Genomic DNA, 19,793 nt, shown 5'->3' on the forward strand with positions numbered 1-19,793 from the left:
TGGTATTTAACAGTTATGTGTCTCTCAAGATTGCAAGGCCAATTGTCCTGGCTAGTTTTTATGTCGATTTGACACAAGTTAGAGTCATTTTGGGAGAGAGAACCTCAACTCAGAAAGTGTCCCTAACAGATTGGCCTGTGGGAAAGCTCCTAGAGCATTTTCTTGATTAATGATTGATATGGGAGGGCCCAGCTCACTGAGGGCAGTGTTGCCCCTGGGCTGGTGATCCTGGGTTGTATAAGAAGGCAGGCTGAGCAAGCCTGGAAGAGCAAGCCAGTAAGCAGCGTTTCTCCATGGCCTCTGCATCAGGTTCCTGTTCTGCTTGAGTCCTCCCCTGACTCCCCCAGTGCTGAGCTACTCTTCCCTGGAAGTGTAAGCAAAATAAACCCTTTCCTCCCCAAGCTGCTTTTGGTCACAGCATTTTATCACAGCAATAGAAGTCCTAACTAGGACACCATCTATCTATCTGTCTGTCTGTCTGTCTACCTGTCTATCCATCTATCATCTATCTTTCTACCTACCCCCCACCCCCTCCATTTATCTAAGACTAGGTCTCTCACTGAACCTGAAGCTAGCTCATTAATTCAGCTCAACTGGTTAGCCCCTACTCCAATTTAATTCTCTAAACTGGAGATTCCTCTGCTTCTGCCCCGACCCCGTCCACGGATATGTGCCACCACACCTGACTTTTATCTGTGTGCTGTGCCTCTGAACGCAGGTCCGCACGCTTCTACAGCAAGCCCTTTACCGACTGAGTCATCTCCCCAGCTCCAATTGGTTCTCATTATTTTTCAGACAAAGGCTCATGTTGCCCAAGCTGGCTTTGAACTCAGAGGATGACCGTAAACTTCTGATCCTCCTGCCTCCTGAGGACTAGGATTGTCACCAGGCACACATGTGGCTTCATGTGTTCTGGGGCTCAAACACAGGGCTTTGTGTCTGCTAGGTAAATAATTGGATCTACTGAGCTATATCCAGGCCCTGTACCTTATGTTTTTAAAAACTCAACAGATCTAAAGAAGAAGGGCTTCATCTGGCCCTCTTACCTTTGCAGGTTTGTAGCACGCAGCCTCCAGTCCAGGATGCTCCGTCACCTGTTCCCTGACTCTGCTCTGGCCTGGCCCAAGTGAGCAGGCAGAGGGCAAGGTCCACGGTAATGGGGCGGGAGGGGGGGTCCCCAGTCCTACCTTCTCCGTCATTCCCGGGACAGTTCCAAAGTTCACTCCGAGCACTAGGAGCACTGCCCTTCCTCCTCTCCAGGAGCAAAATGAAAGCTTGGAATTAATGATACAGACTAGAAAACTGTAGCCGGCAGACCCTGAGCAGCAGACAGAAAGCAGGCCAGCCCCTCCCACCACAGCCCCAGGCTCAAGTGGGCGGAGACAGGGTGTGGAGGGCAACAGGTGTGCAGATCAGTTGCACCCAGGAACACAACTTCCTCCAGAACTACCCTTGAAGGTTGGCTTCCATCTCAGGTGAGGGACCCAAGGGGTTGTCCTGGTCTGTGGGCTGGCTTGGTAGGAGAGGGGACTGCCCGTCCTGGGTGAGGGGAGCCTATCTCATCCTCCTTTTATGACTACCTAGCCTCAGGGGCTACATTCCCTGAGGTGGGGTCTGTGTCTTCTTGGTTCCTCCCTGTGCCCCATTTATCTCTGGACTTGGGTGCTGTTTGGGTCTTTTGTCCGTTCTTTCCACAATCTCCCTTCTTTCAGATGGGCCTGTGCTTCACTTAGCCTGTTCCCAGGGGTCCTCTGTCTGTCACTCACAAAACACCCGGAATGTCTTCATTCTTGGGAGATACGCCACGGGATACGAAGTCATGGACTTTCAAACTGCTGGAGGCTCAGGGAACACTCTGGCTTTGACCAGTCCAGTGAGCAACAGCATCCCTTGTGAGGCTTGCCATGAAACGGGGTTGACCTTTCTTCACATTGGTGGGTTGGAGTGGGTAAGGGCTCCAGCGGAGATGAGGGTGTAGCTCTCTGGGGTACCAAGGATAATAACATTCCTTGGTCAGCTGCCCAGGTTCATCTGGGGTCAGCTAAACTCTCTCAGATCCCCATCAGAGAAACCCAAGTTTAGGATTTCCAGAAGAAACAGATGTCTTTGTTAAGAGCACAGACTGCTAGCTGGCCTTGTGAAGGGGCCACATCTAGTCCTTGGACTCCAAGTGGCATGGGTCTGGCCTTGAGGCTCCTAGAGAGAAGACCCTGGCATGAAGGCCTGAGTTCAGTTCAGAACTGGGGCTTCTCATGGGGAGTCAAGAGAGCAGGGGCCCAGAAGGAGAGGGAAGGCAAGGCTTATTTAGGGGGTTCACCTGGCCCTCCATTAGCTCTTGATAGTGGCATCAGAAATGACTGTCCCGGGGGGCTGGAGAGATGGGTCAGCGGTTAAGAGCACTGACTGTTCTTCCAAAGAACCCAGGTTCAATTCCCAGCACCCACATGGCAGTTCACATAACTCCAGTTCCAGGGAATCTGATACCCTCACACCAATGTAGATAAAATAAATTTAAAAAAAAAAAGAAGAAGAAATGACTGTCCCGGCTCCACCAGGCTGTGTACTAGCCCCCAGGCTCTGTGACAATATTGGGCCTGCCCAGCTGGACTCTGGACACTGCTCTTGGCCTTTTTTTTAACTGTGACTGTCCTGGCTACTAATCTGGCCAAGGGAGGCTGATCTAAGGAAAGTTGGGACGTGTTAAGACCCTGCCTCTAGAAGGCTGGGGCTGGGACAGCAGGTAGAGTCTGAGTGTCCACTGCTACCCACCTGACCCTTGCAGCTTGCCCCTCCTGCCATGGGACTCTCCCAGAAGGAACGGGTCTTCGTAGCCCTCTTGGGGATCGCAGCAGCCTCGGGCCTCACCATGCTCCTGCTCATCCTGGTGAAGGCCACCAACGTCTTCCTGCCTGCAGACACCAAGGTTTGGCTCAGGGACCTGCTGAGAGGGTTGGGCTGAGTGACCAGGATGTTGGCCTCCACACCTGTCTGATCCCAGTGTTGTTCTTAGTTTGGAATTGTGTTTGACGCCGGCTCCTCCCACACATCCCTGTTTGTGTACCAGTGGCCAGCAAACAAGGAGAAGGACACTGGAGTGGTCAGTCAGACCCTGGCTTGCCAGATAGAAGGTCAGTGGGTTGTCCCATAGTAGGTCATTGCTTGGACTCCCGGGCAATGACAGGAGGATCTCTTGACGGTGGAAGCTACGTTTCTAGTCCTCAGGAAGGCACCTCAACGGAGCGGTGAAGTGAGAAGCAGGGTCACTCGGTTGGGCTGTGTCCGATGGAAATACACACACGGATCTCTCAGATACTGCACCTCCCCCAGGTCCTGCGGCTCTGGTGTCCTGGGGCATCCCTTTTAGGTTCCACGCCCACATTGATGACAGAAGCCACCAAGTGCTGGGTCCTGAGTTCATTTCCTGGGCTTCCTCTCAGTTCTAGAGTCAAACGACTGAGGCCTGGGGGTGGCAGAGCCATACTCTAGAAGCCCCGAAGTGGGAGAAACTCAGGGTTTCCTACCTTTCCCTGTAGGGACAGTAGTCATGAGACTTGTACAAACACACTAGCCTTATCTGTAGGTTTCCTTTGTTGTTATTTGAGACAGAATCTTGCTGTGTAGCCCAGACTGACTTTGAACCCTCTATCCCCCTGCCTCAGCCTCCTGAGTCTTACGATGATAGACAAGCACCATCCAGCCCCATTCAAAAATCCTTAACTAAGCCTGAGAACCCTTCCTTCTTCCATAAAAGGTCACATTAACGGGTCCCAAGCACTAGGTTGTGATGACGTCCTTGGGGGCCACCCCTGAGTCCCAACCTTCAGATCTGGAGCCTTTTCCTAGGGTACTGTGTTTCAGGACCTGGGATCTCTTCCTACGCCTCTGACCCAACACAGGCTGGGGAAAGCCTGAAGAGCTGCCTGGAGGAGGCGCTGGCACTGATCCCACAGACCCAGCATCAAGAGACGCCCACATTCTTGGGGGCCACAGCAGGAATGAGGCTGCTCAGGTGAGGTAGTACCAGGTTACATCTGTTAGGGTCACTCCTGAAAGCCAGGCTTGAATACCCTGGGGTGAGGTGCAGTGGAGGGAGGTTGGGGTGAGGCTTTCCTCCAGCATGATCCCCTCTACCCAGCCAGAAGAACAGCTCTCAGGCAAGAGACATTCTAGCAGCTGTCTCCCTGACACTAAGCAAGTCTCCTGTGGATTTTTGGGGTGCCGAGATCTTGGCTGGGCAGGATGAAGGTGCCTTTGGTTGGATCACTATCAACTATGTCCTGGGGATGCTCCTCAAGGTGCAGGGGCAGCCCAAGGGGGAGGGGTGGGTCTGAGAGACCAGTGCCTGCAGCTGGCTGCCGGCAGCTGGCACCAGCGGCTGCCCACAGCTAAGCGTCTCTTCTGTGGTCAGTATTCCTCTGGACAGTGGATTCTGCCTGAAGACAGGATGCTGGTTGGTGCTCTGGACCTGGGTGGAGCCTCCACACAGATCAGCTTCGTGCCTCAGGGCCCCATCCTGAACCAGAGCAGCCAGGTTACCTTCCGTCTGTACGGGGCCAACTACAGCGTCTATACTCACAGCTACCTCTGTTTTGGGCGGGACCAGGTCCTGATAAGGCTCCTGGCTGATCTGGCACAAGTTAGACGGGTATTTAAAGGGTGGAGAAGTGGGATGGCATGGGGGTAGAGTCGGGGAGTGTACCAGAGCCTAGAGTTCATGGCGTTTCCTCTCTCGGCAGAACAGCTCAGAACCCCGGGTCCAACACCCATGCTACCATAGCGGCTACCAGGCCACATTGTCACTGGCCCCGGTGTATGAGTCGCCCTGTGTCCATACTACAGATTCCCTGAACTTCACTCAGAACCTCACAGTTGAAGGGACAGGCAACCCCAGGGACTGTGTGGCAGCCCTCCGAAATCTCTTCAATTCCTCCAGCTGTAAGGACCAAGATTGTGCTTTCAGTGGAGTCTACCAGCCTCCTGTATATGGCCAGTTCTATGTAAGCATGTTCCCCTCCCTCCCAGCCCTGGCTTCCTTCTGGGGCCCCAGGTATCCTTCTGAGGTGCCCCGGCTGGCTCTTAGGGATTCCGAAACTGGGGAAATACTTGGCTGAAGTGTCCTGGGCCTCCCTCAGGCTGACACGGCCTTCTCTACACCCCCCCAGGCCTTTTCCAACTTCTACTATACTTTCCACTTCCTGAACCTCACCTCCAGGCAGCCGCTGAACATTGTCAATGACACAGTCTGGAAGTTCTGTCAAACACCCTGGAAACTGGTAGGTGACCTGACCCTGGATGCGGCCCTAGCACCCTCTCCATACCGCACCATGGTCAAGCAGGGCCTCTGGGGTCTTACTGGTTTTTCCTGGACAGAGATTCATGGCAAAGCCATGTTTAGGTACCAGGATTGGGGAGGAAAATGCCGTGGTAGGGTGAGTGGCTTGTTTTGGGTAGAAACAAGTCCAGAGCCCTGATGAGATCAGCTTCTGGTTGTCATGAGGTTGGCCACCCCACCCAGTCCTAGCTGGAGGATGGTCTCCATGGGGACTTAGAGGACTTTTTTAAAAAAACATTTAACACTTTCCTGCTGTCTGGAGACTGTTTGGATGTATGGTGGTCCCACTATCGCTGGGGAGGGGAAAATCCTAGGAAGTATTGGAAACTCACTTTTACATCCGCTTTTGGAACTCAAGGTGGAAGCCAGCTACCCTGGGCAGGAGCGCTGGCTACGGGACTACTGTGCCTCAGGCCTGTACATCCTCGTATTGCTGCTGGAGGGCTACAAATTCAGTGAGGAGACCTGGCCCAACATCCAGTTCCAGAAGCAGGTGACTGGCACCCAGAACCTCAGCATGTCTGGTTCGGGGTGAGAAGGGGATGGGGCCTAGGGCAGACACCCAGCAGCCCTGAGCAGCCGTGTGTCTCGCAGGCAGGTGGCATGGACATTGGCTGGACACTGGGCTACATGCTGAACCTCACGGGCATGATTCCAGCAGAGGCACCCACCCAGTGGCGGGCGCAGAGCTACAGCATCTGGACGGCAGGAGTGGTGTTTGCAGTACTGACCCTCGTGGCCATTCTAGGAGCAGCTGCAGTCCAGCTCTTCTGGACCCAGGACTAGGGGAAACCAAGCGGAAATAGATCACAGGCTGTTCCGCATCTAAAGCAGGAACAGCGTTCAGATTCAGCAGCAACGGCATAAAAGTCTGTGTTGTCTGCCTTGTGAGCCACCATCCACCGTCCTCAGGAAAGAAAGCCTTTAGCACACAGGACCCACGGCGCACATCCTGGATGCCTGCCCTCATGAACCCCTGACCTTTAAGGGCTCTAGTCCTTCAAGCAGACCAAGTGGGCCAATTCCTGATAGTATTGACTCCCCTCTGCCCTCAGGGTGGCACTGGCTATGGGGTCTGTAGTCTTCCAAGGGATGGAAACAGGAGGCTCTGGGAAGGGGCAGCTGTGGGACAGGGATACCTCCGAAGGCTGTGGCTAGCCCAGCAGGACTAGGGCTACCTCTGAAAGCGTGGTCAGCCCAGCAGAAGCCCCTGCTTCCTCGCTATAATCAAAGTAGACCAGACAGTCAGAATCCAGGTCTGTGGACCAGCCCAGCTTCCCTCTGCCAAGAACTTTTGGTTGGATCCTCTTTATCATCAACCCCGGAAGGCAGACCACACAGGGATGAGGGGGAAAGTTTGATCCTCTTTATCATCAACCCTGGAAGGCAGACCACACAGGGATGAGGGGGAAAGTTTTTTGTTTGTTTAAATTAAAACTGATCTTGTCACAATGTTGCTAGTGCAGGTCTCCTGGCTTGGGTCCTGGAACAGCTCGGGCTTCCACACAGGCACCAGCTGGGACCACAAAGCACTTGGGGAAAATGCCGATACAGCCGTCTCGGTGTCCCTCCAACCATGCTTCGTCCACTGTGGAGACATGCCCGATGCTGTGTCTGCTTACAGCCAAAACCCAACCCTATAGAACAGAGCCCCCACCAGGCCTGGACAAGCCAGCAGCTTTGGGGAAGGCCGGTCTTGTTCTACCTTCACACAGAACATCCACTGTGTCCCCCTGGCGGAAGTCCAAATCCTCAGGCCTTCGGGCTGTGTAACTGTGCCGAGCCACTACCTGGTAGAGGACTGGTCGGCCCCAGGCCCCCTGTGGCAGAAGGGTGGGTTGCAGGGGTGGCACAAGAGAGGGGCTTTCCCCTCCACCTGCTGGGGCTGGTGGGCATCACGGCCTCTCCCCCTGCCTCACCCGGCACTGGAGATGCAACCCTCGTGAGCCCACGGCCACATTCCTCCATGCACTCTGCAGTGAGTCCTCCGTGGAGATTGGGGTCCAGAACTTCTCTCGTGGGGCCTGGTAACTACGAAGGGGGTCCTGAGTGTGCGCTACAGTATGTAGGGGAGTTCCTGTGTGTCCCCGGAAAGGAAGTTAACCTCGGGGTTACTTCCAGTGACTGCCTAGGATCTTAGGCATAGAGCTAAGAAGGCCTTAGCTTTGGTCCCTTCCTGGGCCAGAAAACTGACCAGTTCAGAACAGAACAAGAGCAGCAAAAACCCCCTTTGTCAGCTCTGGACAGCTCACTTCCTTGTAGCTGGGATCCACCCTTTTCTCCTGCAGCCTAGGGTCTCCTTCCCCTCAGTTTTCTGACTCACCTGAGCTGCCCCCTCTGGGCCTGGTGAAGGAGGGCTTGAGCCAGCAGTGTTCGAAGGCTGGACAGGTCAGTACCTCTTGGGGCCTTCAGGGGCACAGTAAGGTGGCACTGTACAGTGACAGTCACCAGGGATTCAGGGTCCTCAGTAGCTGCTCCCTGAGGACAGAAACAGGGTTGCATAGCCTTTGAAGGCAGGGTGGTCCTTGTACCCAAGGGGTCAGAGTAGGGACTGGGCTACAAGGAGGAAAATAGAATCTGAGCGAGGGCTGCCCTTGCCTCAAGTGGCTGGTGAGGAGGGACTGGAGAGGATAGCTCTTACCCCAGCTTCTGAGGAGTCTTCAGGGGGGCCTGGGTCAGGCCCTCTGGATGCCATCAAGCTATAGCCTTGAGCACGGCTCATGTGACCACCTTTCCACAAAGAAGATACTTTGAAGTGATGAATGACTGGCAGGCAGCTGTCCTCTGCCCCAAACTTTAAGGGACAAGTGCCCATGTCCCAGCTCTCCTGAGGTGGCGCCCCCTCCCCTATTGCTCAGGATCCTCTTACCCATAGATGCAGAAGACTGATGGGCAACTTGCTCCATCTGTGACCCCTGCAAAGGAAGACAGGGGTAGCAGGACCTCAACAGAGGGGGCAGCTCAGGTGAGTCAGAAAGCTGTAAGGAAGGGGACCCTAGGCTGCAGGAGAAAAGGGTGGATCTGAGCCACAAGGAAGTGAGCATTGTCCTGAGCTGAGAAAGGGCTTTTTGTTGCTGCTGTTCTGTTCTGTTCTGAACTGGCCCTCACACACCCCACCTGCAGCTGTCTTGACACAGTTTGTTTAGTTGGTTTTGTTACATCTCACATTATACAGAACTGTTTTTGTATAAATTGTCTAAAATTTATTTTTGCACCATCTGAATGCCTGCCAGTGTTTTTTATTGTTTAGCTTGCCAACTTTCCTTCAGGTGGGAGGGAATTTAATCAACATGAGGAGCCTGTCTACAGATGTGCCCGGGTTGGGGTGTGGGGCTACCACCTTCCACTTAAAAGCGTGTTTAACTGGATGTTGAGAGCCTACTTTGTATGTCAAGAAGTCACACAAGCATCTTAAGGCTAAGCGTAAAGTATAGTCCAGGCCAAACATTTTGCCAAGTTTCAGTAGAGAGGTCACCTTTTCCTCAAAGTTCTACAATTCACACATCAGTCCTCAGGAGGGTTTTGCTCCAAGCATGGGTTCTTGTTTTTTATTTACATAGATCTAATTCTGCCATGAGTCAAGGAGAATAAATATATCCACAGCCTCTTTCCCCCCTTCCCTTTGAAGTGTTCAGTTCTCGCTGATGCTGGTAACCTGGCTACTTTCTAGTTATCAGCTCTGCACCCATAAGAGCCACTTTGTGGTGGCTTTTCCTAGACTTCCCCTGACGTGGCTTTACCTCTGTTGGATACTATAAACACTCGCACCCCCCCCCCCCCAGAAGAGTGTGGTCCTGGGTTTGGGACCTAAAGTACAGAGGTTCTTGAGGTGATGGGTCTAGACTCAAGGGAGAAACTCCTTGGGCTTTATCCTGGCACCGCCAGCGGTTAAAGATGTGGTCTGGGAGCTTGGCCAGCAGTTGGCAGGAAGTTTAGAAGTAAATGCATGGTGGTCCCAAACTCTAGGCACATCTGGGGACAGGGTTGGGTCTCCATAGGTCTAGAGTCCACAAACAGGTTGCCAATGGGGGGGGGGGACTCAGCCTGCTCCCCAGGCCTTCTACTGATTCCCGACTCCAGTTTGGTGGCTTCTCCATGGACCTTGAGAAACCCAGGACAGACTCTAAGGAGGTGCCCAGCCTCGGGTATCCCGAGTTGGCGCAGAGGTGGAAACCTCTAGCCTCTGTTGGGCACTCATTGACGTGGCCTGTGAACTAGGTTTAAAAGGAGACTATGGAAAAGTAACGTTTGGCCCTTGTGAGGTTTACAGCCCAGGGCAGGAGCTCGGAGATGCAGGTTTAAGGACCTGAGGATTTTGAGCACAGCTGTAAAGGACATTGAACTGCTGGACTGGGATGAACTGAATACTGGAGAGAAAAGAGGTGGAGGTGACTAAACCACTCACCAGGCTCTTAGGGCTGCACTAGGGCAGCAGGGGTTTCTGCCTAACCACTCCTTACCCAGGCACAAGGGGCTCTGACGACTTACAATGGCCAGGAAGGAGGTTGGCATTGTTTGGGCCTTCTGACCTGTCTTGCCCCAGGCTGTCTTGTGATCACTGTATGTCCAACAGAGGCTCCATCCTTCTGTTGACAATCCCCGTCAGGTCCCTGTGGTGGGTTTGAGTATGTACCAATGAATTGGCCCTGCTAGCTCATCCCCTGGTGTCAGGCCACGATGGCTGACTGAGCATATCCCTAGCCTGGCTGTCAAGGAGCTGCCTGCCCTCCCAGAAGCTTATGCTTGCTCTGGCTCATGACAGAAGAATGAACCGAAGTGACCAGCCATCCCTGCCAGGTCAGAGCAGGAAGAGTGGGAATGTGGTGGATGCCAGCTCTTTGAAGGCCATAGAAGGAGGGGGCCCTCATTCTCAAGGCTTTCCCAGCAGTGACTCATGCCCTGGACCCAGCCTGCCTAAGCTTTGTTCCTTATCAGCCCACAGTTCTACAAACCAGGCAGAGATCTGCTCAACGCCTACCCACCTACCTTCTGAGGCCAGCCGTCTGAGGTGCGGTTGTCAGGAATAACAGAAGTCACCACCTGGTGGGGGCAGGAATACAACTGGGTTAGGGCCCCATTGAGGCTGCTCCTCCAGATCCCCAATTCCTGGTCCCTCTGTAGCTGTAATCTGCAGGGTGTGGGATGCCTACACCTAGCTCAAGACTGCTGGACCACTACAGCTTAAAAAAAAAAAAGCCTGGCAGTGGTGATGGCGCACGCCTTTAACCCCAACACTCAGGAGTTCGAGGCCAGCCTGGTCTACAACAGCCAGTTCCAGGACAGGCTCTAAAGCTACAGAGAAACCCTGTCTTGAAAAACAAAACAAAACAAAACCAAAAAAAAAAAAAAAAGATGACCAAGAGAAACCTGTACTAATAATAGCAACTTAATTTTAGTACAACTTTTTAAATATTCTTGTTTCTTGTAACAGTCATCTAAGTGAACTCTGGTGGATGCACAGGTAGTGTCCTTTCCACCTGTACTCAGTCCACCTCAGGCGACAGGCACAGGCAGTGTACACCTCAGGCAGCTGCACATGGTCACACCGTGTTGGCCCAGCACAAGGGCTGCTGCAAATAACCATAGGCCAGCTCAGGGGTCATCCATGCAATACCAAGTTGGCCTCTCTTTGTGACATCCAAGTGACTAGTCTTTTGAGTTCCTCTCTTATATTTGAAGGTGGGATATTCCCCCATAGTCTGTGGTTTAGGGGGCCTGATATGGTCCAGACGGGCCACCACATCCCTTGCAGATATGTGTACCAGAGATGCAGAAACAGAAATACATGAAGATGCACAGACAGACGCTGGGAGCATCTGGGAGAAGAGTACGGGGTGGGGAGGGGCACCAATAGGGATTTCCATCAAAAGGCCTGAACCCTCTCCTTTAAACTGACTTACTTCTGGTAAGTTCTGCCTCCCGGGCTACAGCCTTATGTATGAACACCCAACCCCAACCTAGGAGCCGTGTGCCCACTCTCTTACCTGTTTGACTTTCAAGGGGCCTGACCTACACCCCATAAACACATTGTGGGAACCACCACACTGTGAGTTTGACATGGGCTACAACTGCCATTTTGGCAGCTGGGTACCAAGCTGGAAATCACCCTAGTGCTTTACCTTAGCCTTGCCGAGGAAATCCATGGGCTCCAGATGCTGTAGGTATTGCCTGGGAGGCTGGAAGACCTCACCCTTGGGGACTTGCCGAAGCTGCAGGGGTACCTGTTTCTGGGATGGAGCATGCAAACCTGGGTGGCCACGGCTGCAATAACTGAGCCTCAAAGCAGAGGGGATGCTTGGGCTATCATCATGTGACTCACTACAAGAAGTATGGGGCATCCCAGCTCCCTCTCTCCATATAGTCTGTCTCCTATAGTCTGTCTTTAGGGCATAAGCTATAGAACCTGGCTCCAAACCAGTGTGACTGTCACCTGCCCTTCTTACCCGTACTTGGTCCAGGGCAGTGTCCAGGATATCTTGGGCGCCCTCTGGCCATTTGGAGATTGCCTCCTCTAGAGTATCGGCAGCCTTGGTCCAGAGCCCTGCCTGGCACTGTGTTGATGCCGTGTTGTACAGGACCTAGGAACAGGGCAGCCGTGATAGCAGGGGCCAGGCTCCCCAGATGGTCTTCATCTGAACTCCCCAGTCATAGGAGCTGAAGGTTCTTCTGTGAGTTCAGCTGCCATAGGCGCTATGGGTAGGGACCAGGCCACCTGCTGCCTGGCTGACTCGGTTGTAAGATGCAAGTGCTCATTCCCGGTATCTGTTGAGTCCTCGGAGGGCCATGTTTTGCTTTGAGCTTTTCTGCTTGAAACAGCAGAAGTAGCTCTCTCTTTTAAAGTGTCCCCCTGTGCTGGGGAGGGGTGGTAGCTGGAGAGATTGCTCAGGGGTGAGGGTACTCACTGCTCTTCCAGAGGAGTTAGGTTAGACTCCCAGCTCTCACATGGTGGCTCACAAAGTATTCCCTTGGCTAACACCCTTCTAATTCTATACTCTGCCACCCCCCATTAACTGCTCTCTGTGCCCCGAAACCTAGAGTGTGTCTAAGGGTTCCCATTGACTGTCCAGGGACATTCAGAATCCCACATTCAGAACACTCTCATGGGCAGGATAAACTGAGTTAAGGCTATTCTGCAGACCCAGTGACACGTGGACTCACGATGCTGAGAGCCCATCCTCCCTTCACCAGCTTTGCTATGAGGAGAGAAACCCACCCACTCTCCCTAGGTCCTCTGTTCCTACTCTTCCCTCTGGTGCAGCTGCAGGTGCTGCTGAGCTGTTCTCCTTCCCCCAAACTGGTCTGTCACCTTGTCATGATCTTCAATTCTGTCCCACTTTTCCCCACATGAGCCCATTCTGGCTGGCTCCCAAGTGCGTGAGTAGACCACTCCGGCCTCCGTGGGCAATCAAGGAGCTGGGGGATTTTAGGGCTCCAAAAGTCTTTGGCTGGACAGGGCACCTCATTCCACATGGCTGACGATGACAGTAGCACCAACATAAAGGTGACAGCCCCTGGCAATGCTCTAGATTTTACCCTAGGACTCCAGCCAGGACTTCAGACTACAAGATAGGATGCCTAGTGCAACCCAGGACCATGGCAGAACCTTAGAACTCCCATGAACCCTAGACTCCCCCCCCCCACAGAACCCCAGGGCCACAGAGCACCTCCAAGGCCCGGCAACACTACTTGGTGTCCAACCCTGCACACATGGAATGCCCACTCACCTCCCAGGCATGCAGTTTGAAGTACAGACCCAGTTGAGTGTAGTCAATGGCAGCATTGCCTCTCAGCTGTGCCAGGGCCATCTGGAAGTCAGACACAGCCTCCTGGAACCTGTGAGCAGCAGGGGCCTCTCAGTAACTACAAGGGAGGAGCTGAGCCTGTGAATCAGCCAATGAGGAACAGGGGACCCTGCTGCATGCACTCACCTCTCCAGCTGGAAATTGGCCACTCCCCGCTGGAAGAAACCAACAGCCATGCAGGGGTCCTTGGTCACTGCTTGGTCAAATGCCTGGGGACAAAAATGCTTGTGGAACAGCACGTTCAGTGACCCAAGAACCCATTCCCACAAATGCACGTGGAAATGTATTAACGGACAAGAGCTGCTTGCAGTAGGTGCCTGCCAAGCTGGAGCCCGCACAAATGTGTCGTTGCATAGACTTCTCGGCTTCACCAAGCACCTCAGAAGATCATGTATCTCTATGGTACAGAAACCCATTCTGTCTACAGTGAGCGCAGAGCTAAAAGAACACGCTCCAAAATGTCAGTAACAGTTGTCTCTGGGAGACAGAACTGTGTAAGACTTTTGGCATTTTAAAATCTCTTTTCAGGGGCTGGAGAGGGCTGCTCTTCCAGAGGTCTTGAGTTCAATTCCCAGCAATCACATGGTGGCTCACAATCATCTGTAAGCCGATGCCCTCTTCCGGTGCATGCAGACAGAGCACTCACATCCATAAAATAAATAAATCTTTGAACATCTCTTTTGGTAGTTCACACAAAATGTTACACTAGATATAGATTAGAATCAGAATCGCAAAGTCTTCTGTATACAGGCAGCACAGATCCTTAAACCAGACACGTAAATGTCTGTCCCCAGCAGGGAAAGCAGCCATCAGCTAAACGTGGTGTAGCTACCTGATACCAAAACTGGTCAGGTGGACTGACTGTTGAATTCCATCTGACTTGAAGTTTTCCCGCGCCACAATCAACCTGGAAACGGGGTGGCTGCTTGGAGCTGCATCCACCATTGCAAGTGTCACACACTGACAGGGTGAAGTGCAGTCACATCAGAGCTGCACCCTTAGTTTTCCTTATTGCTGCTGCACCACCTGCTTCTTAGAGTTTCCGGGTCTAACCGATATGCCTAGGCTTATACACATTAGTTCTGTTGACTTAAGGCAGTGCCCATTCTTCTAGGGCAGAGCATTCCAAAGCCCTCCTTAGCTACAGTGTGAGGAGGTGAGCACTGGAAGGCTAACACATGACTCACTGTTGAACACCTGGTAGCAGATCGTTACATTCCCTCTCCTGAACAATCACCTTTTCTTTGTTCTATTTTTGTTGTTGCTGTTCGTTTTTGTTGCTGTTGTTACCGTTGTTTTTGTTTCTTGAGCCTGGGTTTCCCTGTGTAGCTTTGGAGCCTGTCCTGAATCTTGCTTTATAGACCAGGCTGGCCTCAAACTCAAGGGATCTGCCTGCCCCTGCCTCCCGAGTGCTGGGATTAGAGGCAGGCGCCACCATGACTGGCTTGAGCAATAACTTTTTAATGAAGAAGCAATTCTGAAGTAATCGGAGGGGCAGATGCATATATAAGAAGTAACAGAAGAGGGCTAGCGAGATGGCTCAGCGGGTAAAGACACTTGCCACCATGCCTAAAGACCTGAGTTTGATCCCTGGGTCCCACGGGGTGGAAGGAGAGAACTGACTCTCACAAGTGGACTCCTAACTTACACACATTTGTAAATAAATAAACAATAATCATTTCAAGAAAGAAACAAGAGGAAAGACCATCTCTGCACAGCCCAAGCTTCCAACCCTCACTCTTGGGGCCTGGGTGTCTTTGCTTCTCATCTGTGTGGTGTCCAGGTCAATCACTGCCGTATGAATGACAACGTCTAGGTTAGTGGCAGGATGCTGAGGGTTTACATCACACACCCACGAATAGCTGTCACTTTGAGGAGCACACGGATGCCCTGACTGCCTCCTCTTACAGTGTACATTCCTGAGTTTTGCTTTGAGAAGCATTTGGGGAGACATGGGAGTGCTCAGGACTGGGAAGACAACTGTGTGTGCCTCCATCCCCACAGGCAACGGCTAAATCACTTTCCCCACACGTGTGCCTTCACAGGACAGACAGAGCCCAGCCTGCTGACTCTGGCCCAGCTTCCAGCCTGCCTTTAGGGTGCACCCCCGCCCCCCAACTCAGTCCTGAAGACCTGGCCTGGTACAGGACTGATGCATTTGGCACATGTGGCTATGTGCCCTGTGCTCCATTCTGGCCTCAACTAAGAGAGGGCTCTCCCAACCACAAACCTCCTGCCTGCTTCAGGCAGTCACTAAGAGGAAGCATTAGTGGAACGATCTCTAGGTAAAGGACAAGGTGAAGGGGCAGGAATTCTCCCACTTCCAGGAGTCTGTGAGGTGGAGAAGGGCGTCCTTTTCCAGGGCATCCATTCCGAGATAAGGATTCATGCCCGCAGTTATGTCTTCATTTGCATTCCCCTAAAGGCCTCCACCAGGGATATGCCCCATAGGTTTCTATCACCAGTCCCAGGAAGCTTACTTACCCGCAACGCAGCCTCGGGATCCCCCGCCATCAGTCGCACGCAGCCCATGTTGAAGTACATCTTGGCCCGCGGCTCCTGGACATCTGAGAAGAGGCACAGGGCGCGATCCCAGTCTTTGCTTGCCACGGCCAGCACGCCCTGATGCCAGTCCCGTACCTGATCCCCTAGAGAGCTCATGGAGCTGGGGACACCTGCTCTGCCGCGAAAGAAGTCAGTGATTCTAGTTGGAGAGTGCGGGGCAGGAGGAGGGTGTCCCACAGGAGTTGGGGGGCCGTGGGCCAGGGACAAGGGCTCGGGGCCAGGACAGCAGAGAAAAGCACCTGATGAGACCCGAATAAAGTGCACACAAAGACACCTGGAGTTGAGACACGAGGTGGTTGAGACCGACTGCCCGAAGCCCCGCCCCCGCCCCAGGCCCCTCCCCGAGGCCCCGCCTTGAACCACCTAACCTCAATCCATCGCACTGAGGACCGGGTCTCCCTCCGACCACATAGCCACGCCCCTTCATCCTCCAAGCCTTTCTGTCCACGCCCTGGCCCAACTCAGCGCCAAAAGACCACGCCCATTTCCATATGGACACTCCCCCTCACATACCCCGCCTCCCAGTTCTTGCCTCCCGCCTGATGTGACCGCGCCCATTACTCAAGCCTGGCGCACCGCATCTTTCTTACTCCAAGCTCAGAACTTCAATGGGTTTATCCCATGCTTTTTCAGACCTAGGCCAGCTGGCCTTGGTGAGTTCCCGATAGAACATCCCCATTGTCTCAGTGTGTGGGTGCACCCCTCGTGGTCCTGAGTTCCTTGCTCGTGCTCCGTCTCCTTCTGCTCCTGATTTGGACCTTGAGATTTCTGTCTGGTGCTCCCATGTGGGTCTCTGTCTCTGTCTCCTTTCATCGCCTGATGAAGGTTAATATTCATGAGGATGCCTATGTGTTTGTCTTTGGATTCACCTTCTTATTTAGCTTCTCTAGGAACATGAATTATAAGCTCAATGTCCTTTATTTATGGATCCGGACTAGCTGAACATAGCGGACAATGAGGAATACTGAGAACTCAAGAACAATCGCAGTGGATTTTTGATCCTACTGCACGTACTGGCTTTGGGGGAGCCTAGGCAGTTTGGATGCTCACCTAACTAGACCTGGAAGGAGGTGGGCGGTCCTTGGGCTTCCCACAGGTCAGGGAACCCTGATTGCTCTTTGGGCTGACGAGGGAGGGGGACTTGATTGGGGAAGGGGGAGGGAAATGGGAAGCGGTTGCGGGGAGGAGGCAGAAATCCTTAATAAATAAATAAATTTAAAAAAAAAAAAGAACTTCAATGGGCCCTGGGCACTCTACATCTTTTACGCCGGTCAGCAGAGTGTTTAGGAGAAAGTCGTCCGGAAGCGCTGCAGCGATCGGGCCAAGACTCTTGGGACAAGTGTGGACGGTGCATGGCAGAGCTGCCTATCAACAACTTCAGGCCAGGTGGGCGGCTTGAAGGATAAGCAGCCCAAGGATTTGACAGAGCTCCGCCGTTGGCCTCGCCCAGTACGTGTTCTTCAGAAGTGACCAGATGGGCTTGACGGCTCCAGGAGCTACAAGCTGTGCGGGACTAGCTGCAATGTGACTCCCCTGGTTGGGGCCTCTGAGTCTGGCATAGGCCTATTGGTAGTGCAGCCTGCATACCTTTCTCAGGTAGTGGGAGCTGACCTGGCTGCTCCTCCCCCTTGCGAATATGGCCACCGGAACTGGGTCTTCTTCCACGTGCCTTTTACCCTGTGTGATCAAAGCTATCCAAAAAACTACTAGTTGGACAGGGCTTGTGCCCTTGTATAGACAGGTGGGGCGGCCCAATATGGACTGTGCAGGACACATGGAGGTTGATGTCTACCTTCAAACATTCTGCTTGGATGAGGCCCACCCACAGCATGGGTACTACACCTTACCCAAAGCTGCTGAGATTTTCTCCGTGACCAGGTGTTGAGGTGCCATGACTTACCCAGGTTGGCTCACGAGTAAGCACCACAGCACCCAGCCCAAGCAGCTAGGATCCACTGTACTTGGGCCCATTCACCTTCCTGGCCTAGTTCTTGGTCTCCTGTGCTCGGAGTTATACAGCTGGTTCTTCTTCCTGTGTGACCCCGACAGATACTGAGCTTTTCATACCCTTCATCCTTATGTGTAGCAATAGCAGCGATCAATTCTGTCCTGGCAAGGCCTTTATGAGAACAGAATGAGATCACGCGGATGGTCTCAGCCAACTCTTGGCTCTTAGCAGAGTTTGTAAACCTGAGCTCCTGGGGTTTTGTGTACCTTGGCCTTCCTCTATGGGTGAGCGTCCCTAAACTTGCAGTCTGGAATAACTTGCCTCCTCCCCCTCCTCCTCCTCCCTCTCCTCCTTCTCCCCCTTCTCCTCCTCCTCCTCTTCCTTCTTTTTGTTTGTTTTTTTTTTGTTTTGTTTTTCAAGACAGGGTTTCTGTGTAGCCCTGACTGTCCTGGAACTCACTCTGTAGATCAGGCTGGCCTCAGATTAACAGAGATCGGTCTGTTTCTGCCTCTTGAGTGCTGGAATTGAAGGTGTGTACCACACCACCTGGTCTGACCCGCCTTCTTTAGGTTCTGGTACAGCCATTCTGCCCAATCCCCAGGTCCTGCATTGTCCCTAAGCAGGCTGCCACACTCCCATGTGGGTTCCATTCCCTTTTGTTACTCAGTGCCCCTTCTCAGAAGGTCACCTTAACCTCCATCCCTGCCCTCCCACCTGCCCATATTCTTTCCCATGGGTCACAATTCTTCCTAGAGTGGCCATAGCCAATGTGGTGGTTTGAATGAGAATGACCCCCATAGTCCAAATGTTTGAGGGCTTGGTCTCCAGTTGGTGGAACTGTTTGGGAAGGACCAGGAGGTGTAGCCTCATTGGAGGAGGTGTGTCACCGGGGGTTGGGCTGAGGTTTCAAAAGCCTGCAGCATTCCCAGTTAGTGCGCTCACTCTCTGCCTCACCCTTGCGGTTCAAGCGCTCAGCTACTGCTCTAGTGCCATGTCTGCCTACCTGCCACCGTCCTCCTGCCCTGGTGGTCATGGACTCACCCTCAGAACTGTGAGCCCCAAGTAAATCCTTTCTCCTATAATTTGCCTTGTCATGATGTCTGCACAGCACTAGAAAATAACCAACACAGTCCGCTCTCTTATGTTGCATGGTTGTCCCGAGTTCTACAAGGATTTCCTCCTGAACCCCAAAGGTCAGCCACAGTGACTTCCTCCTGAGCATGCATGATGAGTTCCTCATACAGTTCACATGGATTATGAAGGCCAGGTAGCTTGTGTTTAAGTGGGCAGGGACCCTGTGGAGTAGCTGTAGTGATGACGTCCTGTCCAGAGACATGCCAGTTGGACAGACACGTGGCCTTTGACTCTGTGTGGGTCCATAGTCCTTGTGTGGCTGCCATTTGAGCATCAGGGGTCCTCTGGGAATGATTTCAAATCCACTCATGAATCTTGAAGAAGGAGTGAGAATTGCAGAAGTCAGGTGGAAGGTAGACCCTTGTCTCTATGCTGGGGACTGAGTTTTGCTGAAGAGTCCAAGGGACCAGCTAAAGCAGCCTCCAAAGGCCATATCTGGGGACTGGAGAGATGGCTCAGCAGTTAAGAGCACTGGCAGCTCTTCCAGAGGACCAAGGTTCAATTCCCAGCACCCATATGGCAGCTCATAGTTGTCTATAATACAACTCCTGTTCCAGGGGATTCAACACCCTCACACAGACATAAATGTAGGCAAAACACCAACGTGCATGAAATGCAAATAAATAAATTATTTTTAAAAGTCCATATCTGAGACCAAGCCTCAGTTTGTCTTTAGGACAGAATGCTCAAGGAGGTGAGGTCATTTAGCCACTCCTCTGGTCTTGTAGGGTCTAGAGATGAGATGGAAACAAGCAGTGGAAAGGTTCCTCTAGTGTCTCCTCTGTGTACATGAGACACATTGAGGAAGCACACACAGAGGCAGACACACGGACCTCCAATCACTGGTACAAAGCCCTCCTTTAATGGCACCATGGAGGCTTAAATACCCAGCAGTCAATGGCCAACAGGTGAAAATCCCATCCTCTGATTCTCTAGGGAAGGCACAGCTTTTAGTAACTCCGAAGCTCACAAACTGTATTGTAATGCACTTAGCTCAGATGGGGGTGCAGTG

At 52.8% G+C, this 19,793-nt stretch overlaps 2 protein-coding genes across 5 annotated transcripts; one reads left to right on the forward strand and one right to left on the reverse strand.

Annotated features, from left to right (window-relative positions):
- Positions 1 to 1,195: 1,195 nt before the first annotated feature.
- Entpd8 (ectonucleoside triphosphate diphosphohydrolase 8) lies at positions 1,196 to 6,692 on the forward strand. The gene is made up of 10 exons (XM_041675085.1): positions 1,196 to 1,475; positions 2,783 to 2,923; positions 3,011 to 3,128; positions 3,859 to 4,009; positions 4,136 to 4,295; positions 4,409 to 4,645; positions 4,737 to 4,997; positions 5,163 to 5,273; positions 5,691 to 5,825; positions 5,927 to 6,692. The coding sequence occupies exons 2-10, from the start codon at positions 2,798 to 2,800 to the stop codon at positions 6,116 to 6,118; spliced, it is 1,491 nt and encodes a 496-aa protein (XP_041531019.1). The 5' UTR covers positions 1,196 to 1,475; positions 2,783 to 2,797; the 3' UTR covers positions 6,119 to 6,692.
- Positions 6,693 to 6,778: 86 nt separating this feature from the next.
- Positions 6,779 to 16,000, reverse strand: Noxa1 (NADPH oxidase activator 1). Of its 4 annotated transcripts, XM_041675086.1 has the most exons (13): positions 15,619 to 16,000; positions 13,261 to 13,343; positions 13,057 to 13,165; positions 11,776 to 11,910; positions 11,452 to 11,559; positions 10,319 to 10,372; positions 9,862 to 9,942; positions 8,202 to 8,247; positions 7,974 to 8,062; positions 7,656 to 7,810; positions 7,252 to 7,363; positions 7,038 to 7,152; positions 6,779 to 6,920 (listed from the first exon to the last, which is right to left on the reverse strand). In XM_041675086.1, the coding sequence occupies exons 1-13, from the start codon at positions 15,793 to 15,795 to the stop codon at positions 6,790 to 6,792; spliced, it is 1,395 nt and encodes a 464-aa protein (XP_041531020.1). In that variant the 5' UTR covers positions 15,796 to 16,000; the 3' UTR covers positions 6,779 to 6,789. The 4 variants fall into 4 exon arrangements, with proteins under 4 accessions (XP_041531020.1, XP_041531022.1, XP_041531021.1 ...); XM_041675088.1 differs by lacking the exon at positions 11,452 to 11,559; XM_041675087.1 differs by lacking the exon at positions 9,862 to 9,942.
- Positions 16,001 to 19,793: the final 3,793 nt, after the last annotated feature.

The sequence above is a fragment of the Microtus oregoni genome, unplaced genomic scaffold (assembly GCF_018167655.1).
Source record: "Microtus oregoni isolate MIOR12 unplaced genomic scaffold, Mior012 000025F_ref0000491, whole genome shotgun sequence".
Classification (NCBI taxonomy): domain Eukaryota; kingdom Metazoa; phylum Chordata; class Mammalia; order Rodentia; family Cricetidae; genus Microtus; species Microtus oregoni.